The sequence below is a fragment of the Haliotis rubra genome, unplaced genomic scaffold (assembly GCF_003918875.1).
Source record: "Haliotis rubra isolate DU_JTF1 unplaced genomic scaffold, ASM391887v1 Scf191, whole genome shotgun sequence".
NCBI classification, from domain to species: Eukaryota; Metazoa; Mollusca; class Gastropoda; order Lepetellida; family Haliotidae; genus Haliotis; species Haliotis rubra.
The window spans coordinates 1,568,812-1,580,917 of record NW_025765903.1 but is presented as its reverse complement, the minus strand read 5'-3'; the positions used below and the strand labels follow the sequence as shown (position 1 = coordinate 1,580,917).

General features: G+C 39.7%; 1 protein-coding gene across 1 annotated transcript; it reads left to right on the top strand.

Moving 5' to 3' along the window:
• The first annotated feature begins 10,916 nt into the window (after nt 1-10,916).
• On the top strand, nt 10,917-12,106 carry LOC124274484 (apolipoprotein L1-like). The gene is made up of 2 exons (XM_046709843.1): nt 10,917-11,625; nt 11,910-12,106. The coding sequence occupies exons 1-2, from the start codon at nt 10,917-10,919 to the stop codon at nt 12,104-12,106; spliced, it is 906 nt and encodes a 301-aa protein (XP_046565799.1).

Below are 12,106 nucleotides of genomic sequence, written 5' to 3'. Positions count from 1 at the left end.
AGATTACACGTGTGTGTGCTGCAATGTATTGTAAGACTTCATGTGTATGTGCTGCGATGTGTTGTAAGACTACACGTGTATGTGCTGTGATGTGTTGTAAGGTTACACGTGTATGTGCTGTGATGTGTTTTAAGATTACACGTGTATGTGCTGCGATATGTTGTAAGACTACACGTGTATGTGCTGTGATGTGTTGTCAGATTACACGTGTATGTGCTGTGATGTGTTGTGAGATTACACGTGTATGTGCTGTGATGTGTTGTTAGACTACATGTGTATGTGCTGCGATGTATTGTAAGACTACACGTGTATGTGCTGTGATGTGTTGTAAGATTACACGTGTATGTGCTGCGATATGTTGTAAGACTACATGTGTATGTGCTGTGATGTGTTGTAAGACTACACGTGTATGTGCTGTGATGTGTTGTCAGACTGCACGTGTATGTCCTGTGATTAATAATTTGCAGTGACAAAAAGATTTAAGAGTCCCCTTTGTATTAACAAAATAGAACACAGAAAAGTCTAAAATATTCAATAATATACTAAACAAACAATGAGCAAGCTACAATGAATGACAATACAGATTTCTAGTACAATGCAATTGAGACACAAATCTATGATATTGGGTCACAAATATATCACCAGAGTCTTGACATTTACAGTGAGAACAGATATACTTATTGAGGGTCGTTAACAATGACAGCAGGCAACCACGGTGAGTCTTGAAATGTTGAGAAACTCGACGATGGCAGACAAATTTATGTAAATCCAGTCACGTAATAAGTCTCGAACAACGCAACAACCAGCCTCTTACACAGTTCTCGAGCATTCTAGCAAAGCTAGGCTCCATAATTATTGTCTCAGAACGTTCACGAAAGCCATTGTAAACACAAGACAGAAAGTCAAAACAAATGCAAAAGATTGCCCCAAGGGAGGCAACTCTGAAGCGCTATACTACTGACATAGAACATATATGATGCGAGATGCGAGCCAAAACCACACTCAAAACTTAAAACATTGTGACCCAATATTACTATCACTTAATCAATGTGACATTACAAATTACAAAAAAAAACCCACTCTCATAACAATTGTAAGACTTGTCTTCACATGTATATACTGTGATGTGTTGTAGGGGATCATCGAGTTGTGTACACACCATTTAGGGTTAACAGACCCCGAGGTTTTCTTCTCCGTGTATTGTTAACAGACTGGTTAATGTGAATGTAATGTTGTCTATGCGCCAGTCACGTACCTGTCACGGCTGAATGTGGAGCTTCAAATATATCAACTGTAAGCTCTAGGTTAAGATGATAACGTCAAGAGAAAGCTTTGTTGGTGAATAGATCAAACAATATCTTATTAACATTGTTTTGATTGTTTAATTAACTCCGCAATATTATTTTCTACTGTTATCTGAGAATAATCAAGCCTGGATCAGTCATGATGGAACGCAGAGAGCCTTATAGAATATTTGATTCACCCAAGTTTCCATTAGAATTTTTTGTGTCTATACAAGATACTAGTAGTAACTAAATCCTTTCCTCCAGAATGGGGAACCAGTATAATACTTGGACCTTTTTGAGTGAGCAAACATTTTACGTCGGTCAAATATAGACGCGAAGAGTTATCCTGAACATCTATCCCAAAGGACAGGAAAACATTCACAATCTTCACAAGGGACAATGGTAAAATTAGTTATCAATTACGTCAACCTGTTTTAATCACTATTGATGAAAATCTATAGAACAATTCTATTTCTTTTTAAGAGCCTAGAAGTAAATGTGAATCAGCGTTGATAAAACCATCCTGTAAAGATGAAATTTGGTAATACATGTATGTATCTCGTGTGAAAAAATATTTTACAGTCAGACTGAAGGTCGGCCAGTAGAAAGGTCATTATACAGCTTCAAAATTTCAAGAACATATGGTTAATAAAGAAACATCGTGTAGTGGCTGATGGAATGACAGGGAATCAGAAAAGGTGACAAAATGTCTATTATTTGGCTGATGTTGAATGTAATCCAGCACTGTCAGAATAGCCTTTCTAGCAATTTAAACGTGGGAGTGATGCTATGGCCCTCTTAAACTGAAATGAACCGTATTCAAGGGCTACAGTTAAGTTTGGCGCAGGAGCTCGAGTCTATGTCAAGAAGAACAAAACCCAATACAATTCGGATCTCACAAATACAATTCGTCAGAAATACTATGAGCTTATGAACTGTGGGGGGATTTGGACGACATGCCCTTTGGTTGACAAAAAAATAATTGTTTATAAAATGTTTGAACATGTCCGCGTTCTTCTGCACGTGTTATTAACTGTCTGGTGAAAGTGAATCTACTGCTGTCTACCCGTATATTTTGCTGGGATGTAATGGAGGGCTGCATTGTGTCGTGTACATACCATTCATGTCAGATACACATTTACATCCATGGCTGTTGAAGCGTTCTTCTGCATGTGTTCTGAACGGTCTGGTGGATGTGAATCTTTGTTGTCTTTGTGCCAGTCACCTATCTGTTATAGCGGAATTTGAAACTGGAGCTGCACATGTATATACTGTCAGTTTTAGGTTAGGATGATGACGTCATCCCGATAACATATTTAGTATAACATTATTTTGTTTAATTAATTTTATTGTCAGCAATATTCCTGTTTTCCTGGTGGTCTGTGAATAATCGATTCTCGATCAGTCACTCCAGTAATTCACAGCTTGACCATCGATTTAAGCAATTGCGATACGATGGCATGCATCAGCCAATCCCGTTAGTCGCCTCTCGAGATGTATGGGTTGCTGAAGACGGGATCGTAACTATCCATAACAGAACAGAGATATTCTAAGCCAGTCTGCATCTTTGATAAATAAAGGGGCTGCATATTTGAAAAGTCTCACACTGTTCAGTGCATACGATTGTAAAATATCACAATATTGAAAACTTCCAATATTGTGTCGATGCCTAATTTCGGACCTGCAACCCTTCGCTTGCCAGCTTGGCGGTTTTAACCACTAGGCTAAGAAAGATCGCTGTGAAGAAAGGGATTGTCTGTCAGTATGAACCATGTGTTCCTCACAAGACGGGTAATGCTTGCAGCACACGTGCAGGACACGGGTAACGCGCGCAGAGCACGTGCATGGAGCGAGCACGTGCATGGAGCGTACATGGCAAAGTATCGCATCCCAGTTGATTCCAACAGTATAAAGAATTAAAGCCTTGTTTTTGTTGTCAACGAAACGCTTAAATGTAAATTGAACAATGTCGTCGGTATTATAAGTAGGATCGGAGTCGGTTTTGATCTTTTACATTTAATTTGGGTAGAGGATCACAGTTCTGGTGGAAAACAAGGATATTACAGAAGAATCTCAAGCTGGTATTATAGCTGGATGCTCATTTTCTGTTTTACATTACAGGTTGTACCACAATATCTTTCCAAACTAAAGGTGTTTTTACAGCTTTTTCCCGACTTTGATTTTCCAAAGGCATTTAATGGGGCTAGTTAATCATGCATTTCAAGAGAGCAGTTTGATAAATATAGGGCTTACCAAATTACGTGTAGGTGTATTTTCTCTCCCGGTGACGTTGTCCATTTACTGTCAACCACCCAAAACAAACTGCGTAGGTATAAATTTGTTGAAACGTCGCATCTCTGAATAATTAATTAATTCACTCTATGCTATACTTCCATGCGCAATACTAACAGGTCAGGACACTTAGGGCCTCAAATCCCTTCGTCTCAGATGTAAAGTTTCGCTGATTCATACAACACCATGACTGCGCAGAATATACACCTGGGAAAACCACTCTTTCCTCAGGAATAGAAGTTTCGTTGGGATATTACGTCGTAGATGCTGACGCATATATTTCAGATCGGGTTTAAATCACGTGACTATCCGTGCGCCTTATAACAGTAGCAACGCCTCGTCAATACCCGCCCTGCAGCTGTATAGCTTCGGTACTTGCACATTAGGCTTCTGCAGTTCACATACGAGGTAAGACAGTTGATGTTGGTTAAGTGGTGATAGTTACCATAACTTGATATCCGTTTTATTCAATACCAACAGTTGATTGTGAGAGTGAAATCATATCCAATCCTAGTTCGTTGTCGATGACTTGGTTCTTACAACAATCACTCATTTCCCGATGGTTCACTGACAATCCAGTTGTCATGGCGTGGAAGTAAGAAGCCAGATCTTAGATCAGGATGCAGTAATGTTGAGTTTCTTATTTCTTTATCCGTTAACGTAGTTTCAAAATTACAGTTTTCTGCTCCCAGACAAGCATCCAGGAAAAGCTGACGAGACCCAAGTGTCCAAAGCATCGAGTTACTTGTCCCCATTGTTACTCCAGTTAAACAATTTTGGTCAGGGCAAAGTTTCATAATATAAGTTGTGGAGTTGTCGATGAAACTTCAGTATGTCAATACACAAGAAAAAGGTTCTTTTTTCCTTTTTCCGACAATGCTGGGCACATGTATCTTTCAGTAAAACCCTCCTTTCACTTGCTGGAGTTGCCTTAGCACCAGTTATCGTACCTGTTGCTGGTGTTGTGGCTGTAGGTGGAGCCGTGGTAGCAGGAGTTAGTGGTCTTGCTGGCTACCAAACCAAGGTTGCCGAACAGTCTGCCTACGATGAGTACTTAAAACTGGCTCAGAGAAAACTCTCAGCTTATTCTAACTACTTGCTAAATGAATCGCGTGGTTTGGGTGATAAAAGAAAAGAGGATGAAGAGGACAGCTGTGTGAATAATGTGCTTGGCATTTTAAGCCCTTTCATAGAAGCGGCCAGTTTTTCAATTAGGCATGGCGGCACCAAACTATTTGGTAAAGCTGCTTTGGCAGTTGCTTCTATGGTTGGAGCAGCAGCTGTGGCGTTTCATGTTCCAACCATCACTTTCAACGTTGCAGATTTTGTTAAAAATAGGGTAGCCGCTGAACAGGCAAGGTGTGGTGTGGCGTGGCGTGGCGTGGCGTGGCGTGGCGTGGCGTGGCGTGGCGTGGCGTGGCGTGGCGTGACGTGACGTGACGTGACGTGACGTGAGGCGATGCGATGCGATGCGATGATGTGGTGTGGTGTGGTGTGGTGTGGTGTGGTGTGGTGTGGTGTGATGTGGTGTGGTGTGATGTGATGTGATGTGATGTGATGTGATCTGAGGTGAGGTGAGGTGATGTGGGGTGGGGTGAGGTGAGGTGAGGTGAGGTGTGAGGTGGGGTGATGTGAGGTGAGGTGATGTGATGTGATGTGATGTGAGGCGAGGTAGAGGTGAGTGAGTGAGTTTGGTTTTACGCCGCTTTTAGCAATATTCCAGCAATATGTCCGGCCACGGACACCAGAACTGGGCTTTACACATTGTACTCACGTGGGGAATCGAATCAGCGTGACGAGCGAACGCTTTAACCAATAGGGTACCCAAACGCCCATGAGGTGAGGTGAGGTTTAACGTCAAGGTCATTGCACTGAATGACGCGTGTGTGTGAATGAGTTGCTGCTTTAACTGGTTTAGGCAGCTCGCTCACTGAGATACCATGTCGCACGTTACACGAATTCCCTGCTCAACCACACCACTCTGACTCCGAGACGACAAATCTGTGTTTCTCTCCTTAATGCAAACTGCCAGGAATGGTAATAAAGTACCATCTTATTACGTCTTTTTGTATGACGGACCAGAGAATCTAAAACACCACCTTTCGCTCTCGTGGCAGATGCTTCATCGTCCCGATCGCATGTTCGACAAGGCGTGAACACTCAGAATATCCCTCTACAGCTATGGTGACTGGTTGAACTTCCTGATTGGGAGCTAGACAGTTACTGTCTCATACTAAAACATGCCGAAGATATTCTAATGTCATAGTTTATTCTGTAACAATCATTTAGTGTTCAAAACCTGAGGCAGAATTAGTTTTAAACCAATAATCCGTACCAGAATAACACTTGATAAGTATTGGTCTGAGGGAGAGGCTTGACTTTCACGCCATGCTTTGCATTATTTGAGAGTGAGTGAGTGAGTGAGTGAGTGAGTGAGTGAGTTTAGTTTTTACGAGGCACTCAGCAATGTTCCAGCTATATGGTGGTTGACTGTAAATAATCGAGTCTATCTGGACCAGTCCAGACATTCCAGTGATCAACAGCATGAGCATCGATCTGCGCAACTGGGGACCAATGACATGTGTCAACCAAGTCAGCGAGCTTGACCACCCGATCCCGTTAGTCGCCTCTTACGACAAGCTAGGGTTACTGAAGATCAGTATTCTAACCTGGACCTTCACGGGTATATTTGAAGACGGTGGAAGGCCACAAGATGACTGGCAATATAATTGAACCTGAGTCTTTGATATGTCGAAGAAAAAGCTTCTCATTTGCGGGTGTGTCGAACATCGAATAATTCGATGTATGTACGCAAGACCTTGCAGCTTTGACATAGCTGTGTCGTACGGAATGTGACTCAGATCATATTGTGCGCATAAAAGGCATGCGCAATACAAATTTCTCTAATGCGTGTCTGTAGTATTTTCCTGTTCGTACTTGAGCTATAGATGCCTCGCCTTCAAGCTGGGCCACAATGTACAGGTACGTGGATTGATGATATTTACTCTAAACGTTATGTGAATTACATTGTTGTGGCGTTGTTTGCCTGATTTGTGATTGTTTGATGTTAATGCCGCATTCGGGAGTTTTCTATACATATCTAAATATGCAAATATCCAGCCTGTGCCCTTTCTCACTGGAACAAAGGAATTGAAGTTTCGGTTTCACATGATGATCACTGAGAGAGAGTGATGAATTGTTTTGTCCTTACTTCAGTTTTGAACACAACTTGCCTAAAATATATTACTGACTAAATAAAATGCATTACGAAATCCATCAAAAGGGCTTCTGATAAATGCAACATCTGGTTTGAATTTCTAGTTATTCATAGTGGGCATCTGCATCAATCTATACAGACACAACACACACAATTAGCTAAACCATCGCGACAAACTACCCGGTCCCTTTTAGTCGGCATTAACAGGAATTGATAATATTCTTTAATGTGCGTTTGCACAAATTGAATGATTGACTTAAAAATCGTAAAAGTTTGTGACGACTTATTTAGCCCGTCATGGTCCCAGGTCAAAGTAACCTGTGTATAAATAGTATACGCTTTACAATCCTGACAAATGAGTCGTTCCCAGTCGAGTCCACAATAGACAGATTCCACTGTAATATAACGCCATTTAATAGAGAGGACACATTGGGTGGAGGCAGGTAATAAAGTACAAAGGCGAAAAAACTCGCCCAAACATAAGAACATGCACCAGACCTCTGTTTGAAACACGCTTCCCTAGGAATGTTTAATATCACAAGAGTGTTGTGGTGAATGGCTATTTTAGCAAATTTTCCCAAGTCCCAAAGGTAATACAGACGGGAACATTTGTCTGTCATCCTTCAACAACATCGGTTCGATGACACTACAGGCACAAGGCAACGATTCCCTTCCTCTGTTACTGGGGTGGTGGGATAGTCTAGTGGTTAAAGCGTTGGCTCGTCACACCGAAGACCCGGGTTCGAATCCCCACTTGGGTACAAATAGTGAAGCCCATTTCTGGTGTCCCCCGTCGTGATATTGCTGGAATATTGCTAAAAGCGGCGTAAAACTAAACTCAGTCAGCCAGTCAGTCCACTGTTACTATCAATGTTTGTAGATATATTTGTACACATAAAAGTATTTGGGTAAACAATCTCTTACTTTTTGTAAACTAATACACATATAATTTCTGATATACATTGTACATGTACTAACCTCCAAATGACGCATCTTACAAATACAATAAGATGCCATTTTTAATAATAAAACAGGCATTTTGAAAAGAAACCACAAAACGGGCACACACTTGCTTAATAAACTCAAGTATTTCATTCATTTAAACACACACCTCTCTTTGCCTATCCATTTTCCACTCGTTTTTCCGATTTTCGTCGTATTGTATAAAATCATTGTTTAAAACATTATTTTGTTTCCGCGTGTGATGGTTTCAAGCAAAATTCATGAACAAAATGCTCCCATGAAGGAGTTTATCCTTTCTCATTGTATGAAATATTGTCACAGCTGCGGTTTTACATTAAATGTCCGCATCTGCCGGGGCACTCGTGACTTGTGAGTTTCCGTCGTTGTTTGTTACACTTGGATATAAAGATCAATGATTGAAGAAGATAGAAACCAAAACGTAAGAGCCCTAGAATGCTTGTATCCCGTATGCATTGAACCAAGAAAGGAAAGTGAATATTTCATGTTTGAATGTCCATTTTATAATAATTTAAAATGTATAATTTTACCTGGATATTTCTGGGGAAAAACATACATCAAATCAACTGTTTCATACTGCCATGCCAAGTACACATTTCCTGGTTTGTAGAAACGCGCTAATGTCGTGGCTGTTTGAAATCACAATATATTTATACCTCTAACAGAACTATGTTCATGCATTGTCTGTGCATTAATAATGTTTTCTTTTTAACAATGTCCTGTGGTCTTATTACGGAAATAAATCGAACTGTACTGTAATATAACGATACAAGGATAAACAGACAGCAGCTTATAAAAATATAAATGAGGATGATACGATGTAAAGATATAGAGATTTACAGCTACTAGCATATACGATAATAGGATACACAGATATTAAGGCAAACAAAAATTATGATTTTAGGGCTGCTGGAACTAGAATTAACACTTTATGCTACGATATAATGATAGAAGGATATAAAGTTACAAGGATAAAAATATACTGAAAAGCAGGATATACAAGGAGGACAAACAGATGCTTTGACTGGGATGTGCTGATGCTAAAATTTGAATTGCATGAGGATATACACGGGTAGAAGATTAAACATAAACTTTGATATGGGGACATTGTGGCATAATGATACGAGAATTAATCCACACTAAGATATATATATATATATGTTGATATATCATAAACCAAGATTTAAGGCTACTAGGAAAATAGATCTTAGAACAAACCGATACCGAGATATAAGGACAGTAGGATTAAGTGAATAACAGATACTAGGTTGACACCAGGGTATAGGATACAGGATATAACATATTAGTGTAGCGGCCATAACATATCATAGTCCCGTGAAGTCGGACGCCTTCTCCACATGACCAAAGAGGTTAACCCCGTCAGCAAGCTGACAAGGTAAGGATGTCATCTGTGGGATGACTCCACGCCCTGCTACATTAGGGTAAACATATACCAGGATATTAGGATGGTAGAGGTAGGTGATACTAGGTTATACTGATACTAGCATATAACATATTAGGATAAATGTATTTAAGAAATACACTTCGCTCTACCACCATGTATAGTGTAATAAAACACACTTTTGTCCTGAACTATTATAGTTAAAGCACGAGGACGCTTGCGTCCGAGTGCTTTAACGTTATAATTGTTCAGGGCGAAAGTGTGTTTTATTACACTATAACTGGTGGTAGGGCGAACTGTATTTCTTTTCTAAGATGCCAAATTTAATACTTTCTAAGGATAATTACGATTAATTTAAGGCAGAAAACAAACGACGGTGTCTGTGACCTAAATTAAAAATCCTCGCACAGGGCTAACTGGCGCGCTGTTCTATTGATGTGTCTGCCCCCTACGTTAAGACGAACGTTACCAGAAAAAAAACAAATGATAACAGTTTAATGACGGTTTACGTTCGGATTAAACGTCTTCTGTGAACTATTTTAATTACATCTGTTATTAACATAAACCATATGGGGAAATATGAACGTTGCATTTCTACTACCAACGTAAGTTTAGATCAGTACATCCAGAGGAAGTTGAGTAGTCAAGCGACATTCCACGATTGCATTGTGGGAATGTAAACATTGCGAACGTTACCGTGTCGCTGAAAACTTGTGAGTCGAAATGACACATTTTAACCGTCGTAAAACATAAACGTAATGTTTCCACCAGTGATGTTAGGTGCGTGAAGCAACAGCAAACCAAGAAACGGGATGCAACGCAGTAGTTTACTGTAGGAGGCTGTACAAGGCGATGACAACTGACATGCATCGTGACGTCGCTTACATTGTGACGTAATGTAAAATGGTTCGATTACGAGGGGGCACTCTAGAATGACGCAGTGACGGGATAACGTCATTCAATTGTTACGTCATCAAAAAACTATACCTTTATTGTCTGATAATGTATTTTTTGTTCGATTGTTCTAAGCGCTAAGCATCTTAGAATCTTAGAAATAAGGGTAGTAGGATTCGATGATATTAGGGTAAAGAATACTAGGATACAGCATATTAGGCTAAAGATATTCTTGGATATAAGGGTAGAAGGATTGACACCAAGATACAGGAGACTGAGACATAGCATATTTGGATAAGTATATACTAGGATATAAGGATGTTTGGATGTAAAGATAGTTGGAGATATCAGTGATATGTGATAAATATATATGTATATGCAAACTATAATAAACAGAAAATATGATCGCAGGGTATAAAAATACCAGGAACTAAGAATAGTAGGATGTAAAGATACCGCTGTATAACGATAGTGGGATAAACATACTCTGTGATATCAGGACAGCCGGATATAGAGATAGTGGTATATAACAATACCAGAATATACTAGGATGTAATGATAATAGGACAGAAAACTAAAGGAAGTAGGATATCGAGATATAAGGACATAAATGTAAAGTATACCAGAATATAAGGATTACAAGGCTTAGTAATGATAGCAGAATATGTACTAAGATATAAGGATATCAGCATAAGTAATACGGATATCAGCATTAGAGGCTGTAAGGATCCTAGGCTATAAGGAGTGTTTGAGATACTTGGTTATACTGATACCAGGATACAAGGTGCTAAGATATAAGGATATGCAATATACAATATCATGTTGATATCTATTCCAAAGGAAAATGGAAGTCTCTCCAGCTATGACTGTTGAAGAATATGAATGCAAGATACAGCTGGCCATAGCGGAAGTCAACACACAGAATGATAAAACTGTGAAAAGTCTTTATGATCTGGCTGATGAACTGGACAAAGCACAGCGGAAAATGAACATAGCTAAAACCAGTTTTGCATCTGGAGGCATTGTTGGAGCAGCACTTACTATAGCAGGGATTGCTTGTGCCCCAGCTACCTTTGGTGCTTCTCTGGGGTTGACCATTGCAGGACTGACTCTTGGAGTAACCAGCGGGGTCGGCGGAGTGAGCACTGAATTGGCAAATAAACTTATCAATGACAAAGTTTTGGGAAAAGCTCAACAGGAAGCTAACATTTATCACGAAAAGGGTCAGTCTTTGCTTCTGTTAATGGACAATATGAGAAAACAGTACGGAAGTAAGTTTAAAACGTTTTTAATGGATAAAGTGAAAGGAAAGCTGAAACCCAAACATTTTGAAACGATATCGAGTCATGGAACAACGGCTGTCAAAATCATTGAAAAAATCAGCAAAACTGGTACAAAAGGACTTAAAGGCGGTGGCATTGCGCTATGCGCGCTGACTATCCCTCTAAATGTATATGCCATAGTTGCAAACAGCATCAAAATTCATAACAACACACCATCTGACACTGCAGAAGAAATTCGGAGAATTGCAGAGGAATTAAAGGACAGAGAAGGTATGAAAATACACTTGGTTATATGATGGTTGCCTTTATGGCATAATACCGGACTTCAGCACACATTTTTACCTTGGTCATATGGTTTAACTATTATTACATTCTCGAAGAGACTTGAAAATGTATGTTGTCAATGTAACTGGACTGTACCAAATTTGAATATGCAGTAAAAAAACTGTTTACTCTAATCTTGTGAAATCAAGTGACAAATCAGCTTGCTGGAATATATTAAAATATTCGAGTTTATTGGATTCATGGGTTAAGACGCCATACAAATGTTTCAGCTGCGTCTGTTGAAGTTCAGAAACTGAGGAGAAGAGTTGAAGAGATGGAGAGGAGCCAGGAGAAACACTGTCAGGCTTGGGATGAGGCAAAAAAGAAGATTGAAGAAGACATCACTGAGGAAATGGAAACTATTGCCATAGAATATGAATACGTGAGGAGTGTTCCTAAGATCAAAGCGGTTCGCTCTTATTGTTGA